At 41.1% G+C, this 20,686-nt stretch overlaps 1 protein-coding gene across 1 annotated transcript in view; it reads left to right on the top strand.

Moving 5' to 3' along the window:
• Positions 1 to 20,686, top strand: part of LAMC1 (laminin subunit gamma 1) — a 122,358-nt gene that overhangs the window by 65,950 nt on the left and 35,722 nt on the right. Inside the window, exons 2-3 of the mRNA XM_003815627.6 lie at positions 14,154 to 14,458; positions 19,097 to 19,227. Coding sequence (XP_003815675.4) covers positions 14,154 to 14,458; positions 19,097 to 19,227 — 436 coding nt within the window. The remainder of the gene's footprint in view (positions 1 to 14,153; positions 14,459 to 19,096; positions 19,228 to 20,686) is intronic.

Here is a 20,686-nt window from a genome sequence, read left to right as displayed (position 1 = left end):
AATGTAAATAGAAAGGTAGAACAAGTCCCATTGTGGGTGCATGTGAAATACTCCCATGGAGGAGAACTGCAGTGCTGTCTGTTTGAAATACGGCAAAGAATGGATTGAAGAACATTTCTTCTGATATCACTGTTTAATGTTTGCTCTCAATGTAAAGGGAAAAGCAGATTAAAGGGCCCATGTTTTTGAAGTACTGGGAACCTGACTGACCTACCTGAAATATGCTGTGTAAATAATTTGTCATGTGATCTCCTTACCCTCAAGACACCTTCACTGAATATGCTATATACATAATTTATAAAACAGTTTCAAGCGTGATTGCAAAAAGTTTCTCCTCATTGGAAAGGGACATTTGATATTTATCTGCCAAACTCTTTACTACTTTCCAATTAAAGATAAATTTAAAGAAGTTTCTGAAATGATAATGTGCTTTACGGGGAAGGTGATTTAACTAGAAAGAAGCTTTTAAAAAAATGACTATTTAATCTGTAACACTAAATACACCAATAATTTAGATCGACTTCTGATTGAAAGTTATGATTCTTTGTTGTGGCAGATTATCAAATGTTCTAAATTGAGGCTATTCTAGGACATAGTTTTTAATCTAAGTCATATTAAATAAAGTTTATGGGGGCCCATTGTTTTAGACTAGCCTCTTGGACTAGGCCCCAGCAGACCAGACTAAACTAGAATGGAGTTGCTCATGCTAGGTACCACATAATTAAACTGAATTCTGAAACAGGCCTGGTTTGTTTAAGTAACAAACCAGAAGATTCACAACAACCAGTCAAAAGGGGCCCAGTTTACCTGGGCATGATAAGAAGTCTCCTCTGTTTTAACCCTAAAAGGAAAGTAACTTTTGAAACAGTCAATCTGCTTTTTGTTCTGTTTCTGCTTTTCTCAGAACTTTTTTGTCTATAAAACCAATTCCTCTGCTCAGCTCATTGGAACACTTATTCTATTTTATAGAGTAAGATGTTGCTCAATTCTGGAATCACAAATAAAAGCCAATTAAGACCTTTAAATTTGTTGTAATTTTATTTCTTAACAGTCATTAGAAAAAAAAAGCGGATGCATCTAGGAGTGCAAGATTATTTACATGTAGTCCAGGGGGATTACATACATTTTAGCTATTTTGTAGAAGGTATAATTTAATCAGGAACACAAGTTCAAGCACAGCCCATGAGAGATGAAGGGATATGAAGAACACTAACTTTGGTTTCTAAAGGAAAGTGTGTAGAGTGTACATTCTTACTCGTCTGCAAAGAGGGTGGATGAATGAAAAATGAAGAAGGGGGTGTATTCGTTTATACTTATGAAGGCATCTGCTCACAATCAGTCGCTTGTAGAGAGAGTGCCAGCTGGCAGGGTACTTGAGTGATGTAAATTGTCCATCCGCTCAGAAGAGCAGAAGTACAAGGAGGCCTTGTGCGAAGGACTGAATTCCTACCCAGAGGACAAGGGAGGGAGGTTCTTGTAGATATCTAAATGAGATCTACTTCCATTTTCCACTTTATTTGCAGTTTTCAACGTGTCATTTTTCCTGCTGTCCCAGCTACGATTACTGTTTGACTTGAGTAATCAGTTTCCCCCCTTCACTGCAACTGCTGCTTATTAAGCCTCTGCCTGGTGGGGGGAGGGTGGGTATAGGAGGGGGCACTGCTGGAAAAATGGTGTCACTTTTTCCAAGAGTGTTGTTTTCCTTGTCTTTCTGCTTCACTGGTTGATTTTTGTGAGCTGTATAAGAGCTAAAGGATATTATTACAGATTTCATTTTTTGAAATGCATCAAAATCTCCATCCCCTCCCCTACCTGCTAATCTTTTTGCTTGTTAAGGAAGAAAGTGCTTCTTTCTGTGAAATCATAGGTAATTCTAGGGGTATCAAATGTAATTGAATTAAATCTTATAAAATTTCTGAATGGACTTCCTTCTGCTTTTTTTTCATGATAGTAGAGAAAAAATTCAAACTTCCTTGGACCAAATTTTAAAACAGTATGCCCTGCAGAAGAAGAGGTTTTAGTAGAAATCTTTGTTTTTGTATTCTTTGATTTCTTAGATCTGGATTGGAGTGGGTCACCAAACTTTTTCTGTGAAAGGCCACTAAGTTAATATTTTAGGCTTTGCTGGCCATGCACGGTCTCCACAATTGCTCAACCCTGCCCTTGTAGCCAGAAAAGCAGCGATAAACAGTGTAAAGCATTGTTTACAAAAATAGGTGGTGGGCTAGATTTGATCTTCCAGCTGTGGTTTGCCAGTCTCTGTCTTGGATTCTAAGCTACTTAAAGTGTGTCCTACCTCCCTGCCTCCCCCCTTCCTCTTCCTCCTTCCCCTCCCTCTCTAATTACTATGTGAACATCTGGCACTTCGTACTTAAGCCCCCCTTTTAATGTATATTTTTTAAATACCTAAAATTTCTTCTCTGAAAAATAAATATTTCTATGCTAGTCCGTAGCCAACAGAATGTAACGCCCTCCCTGAAAATGCCAACATTACCCGACACAGACTGGGATTAAACAAGTCTAGGCTTCTAGACAAAGAAGAAACAGTGTTTTCTTATCTTTTTGAGTGTACTGAAGCAGAAGTTAGCTCTTTGCTTTCAGATGTGTCCCTTATCATCGAGAATTGCTGGTGGTCCTGTATCATTTTATTATAGGAAGGAAGGATGGACACCAGAGAGGGTGGGGAATTTGGTTTACAGGGAATCTTGACCAGTGCCTGCCTATAAAGGGTACCACTGTGAAATCCCCAGCAGTAAGTAGGTTTTCTAAAAATCAAGTGTGTATTTCTACTTGCCTAGGTTTTAGGACCTTTTGAATGATAGAGGAAATTGGCTTGGAGGAAAATGTTGGGGAGTTTGGGTTTAGCTGGTGCAGTCACCCCTAGACTTGGATGTGGAGTGAGTACCCCTGTTGACTTTAACATCTGTGTGTGTCTTAAAGAAGACTGCTACTTTTCTGGTTTATTGTCTATGCCTACAGTTGACACGTGGAATAAATTGCACATTAAAATGTCTGACATGAAAATCAGAAGAGCTTAAGTTCATTCCACAGAAGCCTTTTGTTAGAATCTTCAAAGGATGAGAACCAGGATGAAGAAGAGTTTACAGTAGGGAAGTATTTCTCAACTGTAATTGTACATAAAAATTGCCTATGGTGCTTTAAAAAAAATACAGAGTCTGGGGACACATGTTCTCGGGATCTCCTAAGGGCTGTCACAGACCATAAAGTTTAAGAAGAAAAAAAAAAAATACAGAGTTTGGGACCTCACCCAAAACCTACCAAAATGGAACTTGTGGAGATGAGGCTTAACAATTTGCATTTTCAAAAGCTCTGTGGGTGATTCTAATAGCCAGTCTGGGACCTTATTGTGGGCCAGATTATGAGAACTACTATAACAGGAAGACATAGACCTGGGCTGGCTCTAATGGAAAGGGGCCTTCTAGAGCGCCTGGGGGTTTTGAACTGTTGGGTACAGATAACTCTTTTTAGTCTGGATACTTACAGTGATCCTGAAAATGTATATTATGCCTTTTCTCTTTAGGAAATCTTTGGGAAGGCTTTTTTAGAGAACGTCTTTGTGGATGAAAGGGGCTCTCTTTCTCCACATCTCTTAGACCCACTCCAATCCACTCCAAACCACCAGAGAAAGTCCTCATTGTTCAGTAGAAATCCAGCTGCCACACTGGATCATTCCCATCAGCACAACACATGATGTCTTCCCATCTTAAAAAGCAATTTGTTCTTGAACACCCCTTTCCCCCTTCAGCTACTACCTCATTTCTTTATAGAAAAATTACTTAGTGGGCTGGGTGCAGTGGTTCACGCCTATAATCCTAGCACCTTGGGAGGCCCAGGTGGGAGGATTGCTTGAGACCAGGAGTTCAGTGTTGCAGTGAGCTATGATAGTACCATTGCACTCCATCCTGGGCGATTTAGGGCTCTCCCCTGTCTCTAACAGAAAATAAGAAAAATTACTTGGAAAATTGTTTTTATTACCTGTCTCCAATGCCCCCTTCCCTTGTGCCCAGCATTCTCTATGGCTTTCATTCCTGTCAGTTCTAACAAAGCACTTCAAGGTCACACCTCCAGGTTGCCAAATCCAGTAGCCAATGCTCAGTCTTCATCTTTCTTAGCATTTCAGGAGTATATGACAAAGTTCAGTTGGTCACTCTCTTCTTCTTTTTAAAAGAAGCTTTTTAAAATTTGGCTTCTGGAATTCTACTCTTGGTATTCTTTCTACTTCAATGGCTTTTCTCTCCAGTCTCCTTTTCTGGGTCCTCCCCATTTCCCCCATTGCTAAAAGTTGGTATGTCCCGAGACCCAGTCTGTGTACCTCTTATCTATCTATGTCCATTCCCTAGTTGTTTTCCTCTAATCCCATGGCTTTGAATACTAACTGTATGCTGACGACTTCCAGATTTCTCTCTCTTGCTGCAGCCTTTTCCTGAACTCCAGACTTTTATATCCTACCTGCTGAATTGATATTTTCACTTAGAGGTTTCGTGGGTATCTTCAACTTAGTATATCTGAAACTGAACTCCCAGTTTCTTACTCTCCATCCCCCCATGGCTGCTTCATCATTCCAGTTGTATAAGCCAAAGCTTGCACCCCACATCCAGTCCATCAGTAAAAGTGGTTTGTTCCACCCTCAAAATATGTCCAAAATACCATTATCTGTTAGCTGGATTGTTGCAAAACTCATCTAACTCATCTTCTTGTTTCTCTGTCATCCCTTCTGTAGTCTTTGGTCAGTACAGCAACCAGTCATCCTTTTGAAATGCTAGTTAGAGCCTGTTACTCCTTTGTATAAAATTCTCCAGTGGGTTCTCATCTTATTCAGAGTACAAACCAAGTCTTACAGTGACCTACAGAGCCCTCCATGTTGGCATTCCCTCCTCCTCTCAGCTTCTCTCACCTCATCTCCTAATACCTTTCCACCTTACTCACTGCTGCTTCAGCCGCACTGGCCTCCTCACCACTCCCTGGAACTTGCCAGCATGTGCCTGCCTCAGGGTATTGCACTTGCCATTCCTGGAATGCTCTTCCCATTCCTGGAATGCTCTTCCCCCAGATGTTGCACTGTTTTACTTCTTCAGGACTCTGCTCAGATTTCACCTTATCCATGTCATGAGACCATCTCTGATAATGCTGAATTAAATAGGCTCCCCACAAACTTTCTATTCCCACTTCGTTTTTCACCGTCATCTGACACACAGAATTTTCATTTTTATTTTAAAATCTATCCCTTACCCAAGCATGCTCCCTACTTTTACTGTAAGTTCTACAAGGTTGAGACCTTGTCTTATTCTCTGCTGATCCCCAGTGCCTAGAACAGGGACTGACACATAGTAGGTTTTCAGTAAATGTTTGTTGAATGAATGGAAGAATTTGGACTTGAGCAATTATCAAGACCAGTCATAGCTGTTAACCTTGACCTAATGGGTGGCTATGGTAAGAAATTAATAAGCAATTGTGAAAACTGAGAAAGCCGTTTTAGTATGTAAGATATCTTATGGTATTTGTAATTTGTAATTATTTCCTCTTTTAAGGACAGATGTAAACAGTACATGATCAGGGGAATTAGGGACCAAGTTTATTAGGAATGAAACTAAAGAATAAAAGGCACTGTAGCAAAATGAAGGATTGGAGGGTTTTTTTTGTTTTTTGTTTTTGAGATGGAGCCTTGCTCTGTCACCCAAGCTGGAGTACAGTAACACGATCTCAGCTCACTGCAACCTCTGCCTCCCGGATTCAAGCGATTCTCCTGCCTCAGCCTCCTGAGAAGCTAGGATTACAGGCACCTGCCACCACACCCAGCTAATTTTTATATTTTTACTAGAGATGGGGTTTCACCATGTTGATCAGGCTGGTCTCAAACTCCCAAACTAAGGTGATCTCCCGCCTTGGCCTCCCAAAGTGCTGGGACTACAGGTGTGAGCCACCGCGCCCAGTGGATTAGAGTATTTTAAATAGCACATCACAGTGGACTTTTAAGTTCACTTAGCAAATAGTTGTTGAATAAAAAAAGTAAACTATTAGTCAACTTTTTGTGACTTTGTGGGATTATTGGAGTTGACCTTAGTCTATTACTATACCACCATGACTAGGTATTAGAATCTTGTTTTTCTAATTAGATTGTTTTCTCTTTTTAAAAAAGCTATTTTTCACTCTTCTGTTATAGATAAAAGCCAAACTATAGCCAGCTTTCAATAGTATATGAATATCACAGAACAAGAAATAGCTTCCCACAAAATTATGGTGTCTTTTTCATATCTTAACAATTACACATTTCTGAAATATGGGCTTATGTAGCTTATATTTAATTGCCTTTTTATTTCTTTAGTGTTATAATTAACTTAGTTGCCTTCTTTGTGACTCCGTTAAATCTCATGTCAGTCAAATCCCTGTAGTGGGATCTTTGTTCAGCAGAGCGAGTGGATTTTTTGCCTCAGCTTACACGAGTGGGGGTGAATATTGGCCTTGTTCCTTTAGCCCAGCTCAAGGACTTATTCATGCCTGTAGTCTACCACCATGAATTAGGTCTGGTATTGAGTCTTGGAAGCATGGGGTTTGGGTTAATAAGGCATATTCCCCAGTTCTTGGCTTAAAATTTCACTTGGGAATCTTATCTTTTTTGGTGAGTATATCAAATAAAATGGCAAAGATGTGCAGATTAGGATGAATTTATTGTATGTTTTGATAATGGAAATTGTTTGTACCCTCTAACAGTGATTTGCACTTATTTGAAATTACTCTCCAAGGGTGTTTGACATTCTAGTGTTCAGTTAAGAATTCTCTCTGTATGCATATAATGGCTGTTTTATGATCACATTTTAATTACCATGATAAGTCAATTTTGGCCCTTCAGTTTATTGAAGTGTATATGGCATTTTGGGGCATTGCAATTAGGCAATGCAAGCAGAAAGCTTTTATTTTTTAGAACTTCTGCATTAGGTTAGTGCTGTGATCTTATTTAACCATAGCACCAAGTAGTATTTTGAGGGTGATAGGGAAAGAGAATTGTCTTTTTGGCTTAAACTTTAATTTTGATACTTCATCGAAAAATCTAATTTCCATAGAGATTATGGGTTTATCTTCTCCAAAATCATACCGTCTATTTCAGAACTTTTGTTTTCCTCTTAGCTCCATAGTGATAATCATACCATTATTTTTATAATAGCTTTTGATACAGAATTCTGTTAGCTTTAAAAAATTCTAAAATGATATCTTCTGTTTTACCTACCTGCTTTGTTATATTTCACTGTGGCAACATAGAATTGAGACTTTCCATATTCCATCTCTGTTCATCTTAGTTAGCGTGTCTTTCCGTTATTAACAATGGCCCAAGTGTGATAGGAAGTGCTTATTGCCTGTACTCAGAAAACATGACTGTTGAAGCCCTTTGTTCATTCATTTGAAAGGGATACTTTCTCAAATTGTAAGTTCCATTGCATTTGTTGTCATAAATTTAGTTAGGAATTACTATTTTATACAAAACTGTAAAGGTTACTTGTCTGCATTTTTAAGTTGTGCTGATCTAAATATACTTTCTAAGGGATTGTCCTCTTGCACTGTTGGCATTTGACTGATTGACAAGGGGGAGGCCATGAAAAGGGAGTACAGAAATTTAGGGGAAAGGAACAGGATAATAAGTTTTTAAAAACAAACAATTTTGAAGATAAGTTTTAGCCAATAGAAACTAGCCCTTCAACAGGCAATAATGAGGACTGAGTTTTTCAGCATCTGGAGTGACTGCACTGTACCAGACCATCTTGGTATATTCCTTATGTGCTTAGTTGTTCTGTAGTGCTTCCGATCATCTGCCTGTGTCTGCTTGAGGATCCCACAGTCAGTATTAAGTTGGCCTTGGGTCGTCTTAATCAGTGAGGCTCTATTTGTGCAATCCATCCGCTGAGGTGGAACAATAACAGCTGGTGTGCAGCTGGATATGTTGTCCTGGGAACTCTTGTTTCAGCCAGCAGTTATGCTAACAAAATTGAAAACATTTTCAAATAGTTGCTTTCTGTGACTACTGTTTGTGTTAACTGTTTGGAGATCCCATTTAGTAGCCTAAACACACCCCATCTCTAATTGACTTTGTGCTACAACTTTATTAAAGTTTTATATGCCTAAAATCAAGTCTGGCTTCAAGGAGAGCATTCCTTTTCTGACTTCCAAAGAGTTAACACATAAGAGCCAGTAGTGAACCAGTGACTCCTAATTTGATACTTTAGAATGAACTAGTTTTCTTTTTCTAATTCAAGCTGTGGAAGGGCATTTTGCAATTTTGTAAAATTCTATATGGCTATTGTCATTCATTACTAAACTCTAAAGAAGGTTGTTTCACAAGATCCTTATGGAATTTTTCTGAGTAGCACATAACAGAGGAGCATTTATGTTCCCCAGCAGTCAGTGCTTGAATCCAATTCTAAGACAAGAAGAGTTTCTCCCTTATTCAGAGAGATGAGAAATACTTTACCACGTAGGAGGCTTAAGCAGAATTCCTTGGCTTGGTCCCACATGAACAAAGGCTGGATTCTCATTGTCGACGCGGCCTGTTCCCCTCCTCTCATTCCCTCAACCAGCATGAACTGTAGGATCTAGAGCAGGAAGTATTGGTTAATTTTGTGTGCTTCATTCTAAACATCTGCCCTTGAGTTTTTTGTTTATGGAAGGGATATGGCAGGGGGAGGAAGAGGGGCAGTAGAACACTCAGAAGCTAAACATTTTTTTGGTGGTGTGTATATCCATGGTTAGTCTTCGTGTGTGTGAACATGGGGTGAGGAGTGGAAGATGTTCTGGTTGAATAGTTGCTGGAATACATCCAGAAATGCACTTACTGTTTTCCTTAATCATTTGGTTTGGCTACTTTACCTTAAAGCCATACTGTCTACTTTCACTTGCTCCCGCAGCATGTTGATAATCTAGTAGTGTCATCAGACTGGAAATTAGAAGACCTGGTCCTGTTTTCTATTCATCTATCTGTTAACTGGATCTTCTTACTTTGTCAATTGTGAAAATGAGTAGGATGGACAGAGTAGGGAAGTATAGTGAGAGAGAGAGGACATGGTAACCCTCAGGTAGAGCTATTTAACAGAATAAAAAGCTCCTTAGTGTTCCAGTTCTGGTTGTAGTTAATTCCAGATAACACATATACCTCGCACTTTGACCCCTCTATTCCATTTTCTGTATTTGCCTTCTTATTTATCCAGACTGGATTCCAAATTCCTTGAAGCAACTTTATTCCCCTTGTCTTGTTGTCTTTCTTTTACATTGGCAGAGGGGATGCTGAATGCTGCAGCAGAAATCACACCTCCACAGAGATGTTTGTACAAAGGCATGGTCTCCTGCTCTCTTCTCAGCCACCTGGTCTTCGCCCAGTAAGCCTTCTTTTTTCTAGTCAGCTATCTTTGCTGGACTTTACATTGGCTATTATAAAGTTTCTACACTCTGTTCAAATATTCCCCACCCAACATTACTCCCTGTCTTTGCCGCCAGTCTTTAGCAGGTATCCTTGATTTTCACTACACAGAAAAAAAGTCATCAGTAGAACTCGAATTTTAACTTCTGCCCCTTAAAACCTACAATGTCACTTTGCATATGCACCCAGACAGAGAGCAAAGAGGCAGGTTTCCTTCTGTAGAGAACCAGTCTCCCAACAAACATGGAATCCCATTCTTGTTTTCCAGCTTCTATTTTTCACCTTTCCCTCTCTGCTGACTCAAATACAACAGCATTTAATACACGTTCATCTCTATCAGAAAACAAAAAAGAAAAGAAAAGTCTTTCCTTGGCCCTGTAACCCTTCCAAATATCATCTTCCCCTCCTTCTCCTCTTCTTTAGGCAGACCACATGGTAGATTAACTACACTCACTGTGTCTGCCTGCTGTCTATTCTCAATTCCTTTGTTTTTGTTGTTGTTTTTTTTTTTGAAAGGGAGTCTCACTGTGTTGCCTAGGCTGGAGTGCAATGTCGCGATCTCGGCTCACTGCAACCTCCGCCTCCCAAGTTCCAGCAGTTCTCCCACCTCATCCTCCTGAGTAGCTGGGATTACAGGCGTGTACCACCACGCCTGGCTAATTTTTTGAATTTTTAGTAGAGACAGGGTTTCACCATGTTGGCCAGGCTAGTCTCGAACTCCTGACCTCAAGTGATCTGCCTGCCTCGGCCTCCCAAAGTGCTGGGATTACAGGCGTTAGCTACTGCGCCCGGCCCATTCTCAATTCCAACCACTGCCATCTTGTCCCTGGCACTGCTTTTGGTGCAGCTGTGACCTCTGTGGCTTGAAGCTGACGGATACTTCTTAGTCATTATCTTACTTGACTCTCCTAGCAGATTTGAACCCCATTGATTCCTCCCTCCTCGAAACCATCTTTCCTTGGCTTCTGTGGCATTTTTATTCTTTTACTTGCCTTCCTCCCTCTGGCTGCCCCCTCATAGCCTCCTCTGTCATCTTCCTCTGTGTGTGCTGTGAATGTTTGTGCACCTCAGGGTGGTCTCAGAAGTCAGCTGTCACAGAACACACTTGCTCCATATGCTTCAACTGTACTCAAGTCTCCAGTGTCCATCTACATACTAGTGAGTCCCAAGTCTCTGTCTCTAACTCAGACATCTCTCTTGGCCCGTCAAACTGCTCACATCCAGCTCCCTACAGACATTTCCTCATCTACTGACCTGCAGGCATCCCAAAACTAGTGTATCTGAAACTGAATTCATCTTCCCATCCTGTCCCTGCGCCTGCCTCCAGTCCTGCCCACGCTTCTCTGTTCTCTATTTCAGTGAGTAGTACTAGCCTCCACTTGGTTCATTTGAAACTAGAAAACTGAATGTTATTCTTAATCCTTCCACCTCATGGAATGGGAAAAAGCAGCTTTGACAATGAAACAGGGTACTAACAGTGACAAGTTGAGGAGCCTTTCAAAAGCAGCTCCCTATCACCTTTGTAGTACATCAGTTACTAAGTTACTATTGAAAACGGCTTCCTACACCTCACTGAGGTCCATTCATTTCTCTCCATTCCTCTGTTCCCATTCTTAGTTCAACCTCTGTCATCTCTCCTGGATTACTGCCACATCTTGACCTCCCCATCTTCGTTCCTGTCCCTTCCAACCTAATCTCCACACTGATCTTTCTAAAAAATCAAACCTGATCATGTATTTTCTGGTTTAATGCCTTCAGTGGCTGGCCATTGCCTTTAAGCTGAAGTTGCTCCTTAAACGTGACCGTAGCCTGGTGTGCTCTGCTTCTTGTTTGCCTCATCTCCAGCCACTTCTGTAGTTCTAGCTACCCTAGACAACTCTAATTCCTACGGTGATCACTCCTCTGTGTTCTCTGGGCTTTCATACATGCCATTTCATGTGCCTGGATGATGGGTCCCTGTTTGCTTAGCTCATTCTAAGCATTCCTCATGTCTTGGATTTAGATGCTACTTCCTCTAGGAAGCATTTCTTGAACTCATAAATCTGGGTTAGGTGATCTTCTCCATGCTTTCCAAACATGATGCACTTCCCCTGTCATGGAGTCATCTCATGATGATTTGTAAATTGCAGTTGTCTTTATGCGCCGTTGGGTTGACTGCAACTCTGAGGGCAGTGCACGTGACTCTCTTGTCATGGAGATGTGTGAGCCTCCATACAGACTGCCACAGAGCTCCCTCATTTCCAGCTGTGGCTGTAGATTGGCATGAGAAAGGTAGCCCTGCAAATGAAGCTCAGTGCCAGCAAGGCCAGGCCAGCACCTGCAAGTAGACTGCATCAGAGTTTAATGCTAGCATAATTGCTTTCTGGACATTTTGCTACTTGTGGCTCTGTGTCTGTGGCCACAGCAAGAGACATATGCCTGGTTCTTTCAGAGGGTGGCTTTGTAGTACAGTTGTTGATTGGAACACAGGATGCCTTGATTGATTTTACCTTCTCTCCTTCGGCCCAGTCTGCTGCCGTGGGTTGCTAAAGAACAATGAGATATCAGAAGGATAGAGAGAAAATAGAGAAGGAAGGATAATCTATAATCTACAGACTAGTGAGCAAGCCTTTGAACAGTCCAGGCCACCTACTCATGAGTAAAATTACATTGTTTAACCATTCTGTAATGTCTTAGATAGTGAGTCTCTGGAATGCCACAGATACTGTACTATAACCTCGCCCTCATTCAAAGGTGATGTCTTGACATTTTTGACGCAACAAAGAGATACAGGTAAAACTTGCATTCTTTTAACAGAAAGTGTGTAAACTGTATTTGTGTGACCTGTGTCTAGGCAAAATGCACTGCATCCTAGATAGAATATTCATGTTTGTATAATATCCTTTGGTAACTGTACCAGGAACAGTCAGGTCCTTTTATGTGAACGTATTCAGAATCCCAGTTCAGGGATTTTCTTTATAAACCCTATTGTGGTAATGCCTTCTATTTGTATAGAATTTTACGATTAGTCAAGTATGTGTAGATCTTAGTTTGACCTTCCAACAACTCTTGAAGTAGGTGGGGCAGGGATTGTCTTCATTTTTACAAAGAGAAAATGGCAGAGCAGAAATCATATGGTTAGTAAAGGAGGGAGTCAGGACCTGAACTCAGGTCTCAAAATGCCCCCATCCTGTGTTCTTTCTGTTATGCCACATGGCTTTATGTTGAAGCTAATGTGTGTGCAAGTATGTTTCATGTATGTGGGGGACAGTTAATCCAACCTCCTCTAAGATCTGGGCCAGTTGAGAAATAGTCGGATATTGCTCATCCTGTCAGTTTTATTATAGAGAACGCTCAGTTGAAGAATGTGGCCTGGACACATAGCTCACATGGGCTTTCTGCTCTTTTCCTCCCTGAATTGACCTCACCCACTTACTCCCAGATCCAGCAGCAGGACAGCGGCAGGCCCCACCCCACACAGAGGCAGAGCCCCACTGTATTGCACTGAGTGCAGGAGAGGAGAGAGGGGGACTCCAGCCGGCAGCCAGAGAGAGACAAAGCGGGGTCCAGGCCACACATGAGGAATCGCTCCTTGTCTCTCAGGGACTAGTGGGTACGAGGAAGTGAAAGTGGCAGAAGTCTCTCCTCAACACTTCTGAGAGCACAGAAGTTGCTGTTCTGTGGGTTTTGTAGGAGAGGGTTGGGATGGTTCTTGAATTAATTGGCTTAGGGAGAAAAAACTGTAAGCTCCTTGAATACAGTGATCTCTGTGTCTTCACACATTCTGTTCCCTGATGTGTATAGCATAGAGCTGAGCATAGATTTGTGCCCAACAAATTCTTGTTGACCAAACTGGGATCTTCACTATAACATAGAAGTAGCAAAGTATAGATATTGTTAGAGTTAGCAAGACCCAATGTGTGAATGAATGGTGATTTTATATTTTACCCATGTGAAGACACACTGGCTGGCAACCAAGCCATCCTGACCATAAGATCACACTCTGGCTTTTGCAGGGAACTGTCTGCCCCAGTGACTGCTGTCTTTACCTCTCTGCTCAGAGCTCATTTCTCATATATTCTCTTTTGAACATATTCAAACAACCTTTTTAAACCTCCTTTCTCCCTGTCTCTTTTTTCCCGCATTTCATTGTTCATCCACTGAAGGAATTTTTTTTTCCTCTTTCTTATTCTACTCCCTGCTACATCTCTCAAACACTGTCCTCCCTTCTTCAAATGTCTGTATCTTAACTTGGTAGATAAGTAGAAGAATAGAGCTGATGATATTCTTTCTGCGTCAAGAGTAACGTTACAGTTAATAGAGAATGAGGTTTTTTTAAAGTCTTAAAGGGCCTGGAGACCCATTTAGAAAGTTAGCATATATTTGCTTTTGTATCTTTTAATTAAGCTTTTGCTGAAGTACCAGCATTAAGAATAAATGTACTTTTTATTCAACTTTAGTTTTAATTAATAGTATAAGTACAGTACTGACATATGCCACCAGTTTTCATTGCACACAACATTTCCACAATGCACATCACGACAGGCCTTTATGAGCCAACTTATGGACCCAACTGCAGTTTGTCATTTTGGGGGAAAATACGTAGTTTTCTGTTTAGAATAGCCTGTCTTCTTGGTTTGATGTGTACAAGGAGATTTATATCCTTTGTCAAGTTCCAAACTAAGCTGGGAATAGAGGGCATTTGTTTGCTTCATACGTATGATTTATGACCTTTGATGTGTTTGTCCCACAGGAAAAGCTTTTGACATCACTTATGTGCGTCTCAAGTTCCACACCAGCCGCCCGGAGAGCTTTGCCATTTACAAGCGCACACGGGAAGACGGGCCCTGGATTCCTTACCAGTACTACAGTGGTTCCTGCGAGAACACCTACTCCAAGGCAAACCGCGGCTTCATCAGGACAGGAGGGGACGAGCAGCAGGCCTTGTGTACTGATGAATTCAGTGACATTTCTCCCCTCACTGGGGGCAACGTGGCCTTTTCTACCCTGGAAGGAAGGCCCAGCGCCTATAACTTTGACAATAGCCCTGTGCTGCAGGTAAATTCTCACAGGTTGGCCTGAAGCCAGCTAGTTCTACAACATGCAAGGTGTGGGAAGATTATTGTAGTGGGGCTTGTGGTCCCACTTCTGAGGTACGGGGTCAGAGTAGAATACTTGAGCAACACAGACAGAGAGCTCGATTCTGCTCTCTGTGTACTATTAATAAGTGAAGGAAAGTAGTTTTGTTCCTGCTGCCTGGTTGATGTTTGTTCTTATGCACTTGCAGATCTATTCTGGGATGTAAAGTTTACACATTTTTTAAAAAGTCAAACAATTTTAACGTTAGTCTCTGTACCTGAGGTGGAAACATTTTCCTTCTGACCTTTTGAAGAGAACATTTGACCTAATTACCCAGATTTCTTGGATCTTTTCTTGCCTATTTTTTGATTTGACAAAATAAAATGTATTTTTTTAAATTAGCAAAGGGGAACCATTGAAGCAAGATATTTAAGAATGCCATCTTCTTTCATTTTTACACAAGAAAATTTTGATTAGGTTTGTCTGGCACGATTGCTGATCATTAAAGAAACTCCTCATCACCTAAAATGGATGATGTTAGTAACAGGACATGGATGTTAGTAACAGGACATTAATTTAGGTACCCATAGCACTGTACTTAAACATTGTGATAGAAACATTTCCCTGTTTGAGAAGGATTTCTTTTTTCTCTTGAATTCTACATGCATATTCCTTATACACCATAATATGGAATTCTTCTATGTTGCTCATATTTCTGCGAACTTTTCATATGTCCTGGCTATTTGATTATGGAAAAGCTGGTGAGCCTCATGCTGTACTCAGCACTTTAACACAGAATTGGAGATGCTGCTGCATGTGGCTGAAGTCAACAACCACATGGGGATAGCCTTTGTCAGTTGACTGAAACAAGAAAGTCTGATAATGGGTTTTTAAATGCTGTGTACATTATATGAAAAGCTATTGTGATTTCTAAATAGGAAATACCCCATTTTTCTAGGGTTTCTAATTTGGATCTTCTTATTCTTTCTCACCGTTATTATGTTCAGGGACTCTCTTTCTAATTGTATGGTTTTGGACAGTGACAAAAGATAAGAATATATTTTTCTGTGGGTCCAGTTGCCCCCCTTCCATTGTATTTCTGTAAGTTGCTGGGAAAGCATGAATGTGAAAGCTGTTGGTAAACTCTGAGGTTATGGTGAGCAATGAGTGTGCTTGCTAACACCTTGCAAAAAAGTGTTTCTTGCAATGGAGATAAGTTGTGTTCAAAATAAATGGCCGAGAGAATAGCTGATTTTGATAGATGAAAAAGCAGGGCCAGGCGCAGTGGCTCATGCCTGTAATACCAGCACTTTGGGAGGCGGAGGCAGGTGGATCACTTGAGGTCAGGCGTTCAAAACCCACCTGGCCAACATGGTGAAACCCTGTCTCTACTAAAAATACAAAAAAAAAAAAAAAAAGTTAGTTAGGCATGGTGGCAAGTGCCTGTAATCCCAGCTACCCTGGCTGGGAGGCTGAGGCAGGAGAATCACTTGAACCCGGGAGGTGGAGGTTGCAGTGAGCAAAGATCATGCCACTGCACTCCAGCCTGGGCAACAGAGTGAGACTCCATCTCAAAAAAAAAAAAAGAAAGAAAGAAAAGAGAAAAGAAAAGAAAAAGCAGAAGACCGAATGCCCAGTGGAGAGGTGACCTACAAATACTCTTTAAGTTGATCAGCTAGCAAACATTTGCCAGACTTCTTTCTTTCCTACAGCAAATTATTGCATTTTCCTGTCCTGATGAGGCAACAATAGAAAGAACAGAGAAAGAACAGTGTAGTCAGTAGAAAATGCAGTGATACAAAGTTGTAACTGTGGTTTTCTGGCACCTTTGCTAACTGTACACCCGGTCAGCCTGTCTTGAGCCATTTCCCCAACTGTAAGAATTGTGATGTTTGTTGCTCTTTATGCCGTAGAAACTAGTGAGACTATATGAGGTAATGAGACTATGTGTGGTAAAAATGCTATGGGTTATGACCTCGCATTAAAAAAAAAAATGCTGTGGGCATCTGCATAGACGTGGTCAGTCAGTTTCGTTATGCAGTAACATGAGTTACGTGTCTCTGGATGTAAGAGCTCTGTCTCTGATATCCAGTTGCCAAGGAGGTTGAGCTAATTTGACTTTTAGCTGATCTGACAATGAGAGAGAACTCTTGCCTCTTCCTCTCTTCATTGCTCCCTAAACCTCCCTGCAGAAGCTGTAATCTCCCAGATGGGGAAGGAGACCCTTCTTGGTTTCACCATATTATAAGTATTACTAAGCATGTATTGATTTATGGTAATAATTTACATTTATTAAAGCACTTACTATAGCATACTATAATGTGACAAGCACTGTTCTAAGCCCTTTGATTTTCTACCTCAGTTAAACCTCACAGTAACCCTGTAAGGTAGATACTTTTATTGTCTCCATTTTACAGATGAGGAATCAGAGGCCCAGAAAGGACATAACTTGCCCCAAATCACACAGTTTAAGTGGCAGAACTGGAATTCAAAACCTGCAGGGTCTAGCTCCGGGGTCTGTTCTTTAAAGATGCCCATTAGGAAAAAAAAATGGCTTAGCTTTTTGAGAAGCTCTTATTCAAAGAGAGCTGTGATAAGGTCGAAGCCTTGTAGAAGATATAATAAGCATTAAACACAGAAATATGTTTAGCTATTTACATTACAGACGACTAAAAGATTCCTACTGTTGTGGCCATGAGTAGGAGTTGTTATTGGAGTTCCAAGTTTGGATATGGTGAAATCGTCGTCTCTTTTCCTTTCTAATTATACTTGAAGGCTTTGTGGAGATTAGCTTTTATGAGCTCTCCATGTTGTTCTATATGCCAGGTATTTGGTGTGGCTTAAGGCAGTGGTTCCAAATCAGAGCTGTGCCTCCCAGACTCACCTGGAGCCTTCTGAAAACATAGATGTCTGCACCTCTGCACTTGCTTGTTACGTCTCCAAAGGTGATGTTGTTGTGCAGTCCCTAGGAAAGACTTAAAATGGAAATGCTGTCTTTGAGTGGTTATATGTAATACACCACCCCAAAACCTAATGGTTTTAGATAACTGTGATTTATGATTTCTCATGATTCTGTGTTAGCCTGGGTCAGTCACCTGACAGGTCAGCTGGGGCCTGGGTCTCTGTCTCCCTGTGGTCTTTTATCATCAGGAAGCTTGACCAGGATTTACACCACAGCGGAAGTGATCTGGGAGGGTGAGTCCCTGTGCACAAGTACTTGTCAAGCCTCTGCTTATGTCACATTTGTTGATGTACCCTTGGCTGAAACCAGTCACACACCCAAGCCTAGAGTCAGCAGAGAAAGAGACTGCACTGGTTGTGGGCCCTAGCAGACATGATTCACTGGGATCATTAGTATAGCATTCTACCACACATGTAAACATCTGCCTAAAATTAGCTCAGTGTAAGGGCTTAGATCTCATAAAACCTAGGGAAAAACTCTACAGCCCCCATGCTTGTCCTCTGCCATTATGGTACACCTACCAACTTGATAAGTTGTGGTTTCTTCAAATTCATTCATTCACTTAGCAAATAATAGTTTGCATACCTACTGCATGCTAGGGAAATGGCAGTGGACAAAATAGAAATTTCCTGCCCTCATGGTACTTACAGTGTGGTGGGAAGGGGAAGGTGTGTGTGGAAAAAGACAATGTAAATAAAATGAGAGTGGGAAATAGGGAGTTGGGTAGTGGTAGCAATGTTAGATAAGGTGGCCAGGGAAGGCCTCAGAGAGAAGGTGATATTGTGGGGAGGGTCAAGACAAACACAGACAACATCCTGTTGGTTCAAGCCTAAGTAATGATTTATTAGCGAGTACTTGAGCATCTCCCTCAGATCTGTCAGTAGGGGATTGGGTTGGCAGGGAGGAATAGATGTTATAAAATGGGCAGGGGTGGCCAGGCGTGGTGGCTCACGCCTGTAATCCCAGCACTTTGGGAGGCCGAGGCGGATGTATCACGAGGTCAGGAGATCGAGACCATCCTGGCTAACACGGTGAAACCCTGTCTCTACTAAAAATACAAAAAATTAGCTGGGCGTGGTGGCGGGCGCCTGTAGTCCCAGCTACTCGGGAGGCTGAGGCAGGAGAATGGTGTGAACCCAAGAGGTGGAGCTTGCAGTGAGCTGAGATCATGCCACTGCACTCCAGCCAGGGCGACAGAACGAGACTCCGTCTCAAAAAAAAAAAAAAAAAAAAGGGCAGGGGCAGGCAATGACCAGCATCTCTGATCCAAGTGTGGTGCCCCGTGAGCTCTAAGCTGGTATCCCTTACTGGATTTGGGGTGCAGATACAGGATGGAGGGAAGGGGCATGTGTATCGAGTCCCTAATGTATGCTGCACATTATATTTTATTTAAGCCTCTCAGCAGCCTTGCAAAGAAATTAGTTATTATCCTTGTTTTTGGAGACTCCGAGTAGTAAAGTAACAAATTAAAGAAGGGAAGAGTCAAGAAGGAGAAAAATATTAGAAAATTAAAGAAGTCATTGAGTATTATAATAGATTTAGTGCTAGAAGAGGGCGTAAGTTAAATGATAAGTTAGTGATTTAGAACATTTTGTCACATTTATATCATTTTCAGTCCCTCCACTTCTCTTTTATGTATTTTTGCTTCCTGACAGGAATGGGTAACTGCCACTGACATCAGAGTAACTCTTAATCGCCTGAACACTTTTGGAGATGAAGTGTTTAACGATCCCAAAGTTCTCAAGTCCTATTATTATGCCATCTCTGATTTTGCTGTGGGTGGCAGGTAAGTAAACTATTAAATTAGTCTTGAAAGTGTTTGGAGCTTTTGCATAGAGGTGAATCTAGCAACTTGTTTACAACTATGTTAATACCGTTGTTAGATGTTTTCTTTACCAAGAATAGGAGCGGCAGTCCTTCCTGTGTGATAATGCTTAGCTGAAAAGACAGACAGCAGCCTAGGATATTTTCACTGTGAGATCTTCTTGTTGTTCTGGAAACTAAGCATGTAGGTTTTCCAAAACCTTGTCAAATCCACACACTTAGTGAATTCTTATTGACAATTTAAGTGCAAAGACACTGTGAAGCACTTGAGGAAGGGTAAGACTCACCTTATCCTACGGAGAAGTCCTGACCTTCTCGGATCTTACACATGAACAGGGTAGGCAATGTATGAATATGTGAAAACTGAAATACTTGTAATCACCTGTTTTTAAAAAATTGATAAAGCAGCAGTAGAAAAGATGCCACATATCAAGAATGATCCAAAACTGCCAGGCTAGAGAAGCAGATGCCATCTAAGCTGGGTCTTGAAAGCTTTGGATAAGGAAGGAGAGGATGCCTTGGTTGGATGCAAGAGGATGGACATGTCGTAAGCAGAAGTTTAGAGACGGGAGAGTATAAACACATTTAACTGAAGGAAAATCTCTTAAATTTGTAGAGTTGTAAACCAGAAAGATAGTTTCGTGGCCAGAGACCTTAAACAGCAGGTGAAGAATCTTGGACTTACCTCCCCTGTGTTAGACCATGAGATCCCAAAAGGAGAAAACTTATTTTTGTTTACATTGTTTCCGGTATGGGATTGGTGCTTAGTGAAAGTTGATGGGAACTGTACCCAATGAGAAATCAGGCAGAATTTTTGGAGTAGGACTCTGGTAAGAAAACAGTGGGCCAGGAGGATTAATGTGCAAACAGGGTAAAAATAGTGTACAATTGAGGGAATTTATATTCCTGTTATGATGCTGGATTAGGCAACAAATACATGACATTAAGCTGGTGGCAGCAGAATGGAAAGGAACATATAGAGGCATTTTATTGTGAAGGAAACGTTACCAGGACTTCAGTCAAAGGTCCTTTTAAGATTTAGTGATCAGGAGAATGGTTGGTACCATTAACAAAATAAAGAAGATGAGCTAAACTGAAGAGTTTGGTTATACATATGTAAAATTTCAGGTCATGGGGGACATCAAAGTTTGTGCAGCAGTCAAGGATAAGAGCTTGAGAGAAGATGAGAGCTGGAGATCTAAATTTGGGACTCGTCCTGCCACACTATCAATGATTCTGAAGTATTTTAGTGTATCAGTGAATGGTAGTTGAAGCTATGAGACTGATTGCTGTCATTAAGGAAGCAAGTGAGGGGAACATTACGACTCCATGGTGCACATTAGTATTGATGGGAATTTCCATGAGTCCTTAATTTGTTATCATACTTGCATCTAGGGGATCTTTCAGGGATTCTTGCTCCG

Source organism: Pan paniscus, chromosome 1, assembly GCF_029289425.2.
Source record: "Pan paniscus chromosome 1, NHGRI_mPanPan1-v2.0_pri, whole genome shotgun sequence".
Taxonomy (NCBI): Eukaryota; Metazoa; Chordata; class Mammalia; order Primates; family Hominidae; genus Pan; species Pan paniscus.
This window is presented reverse-complemented; position numbering and strand designations above follow the sequence as displayed.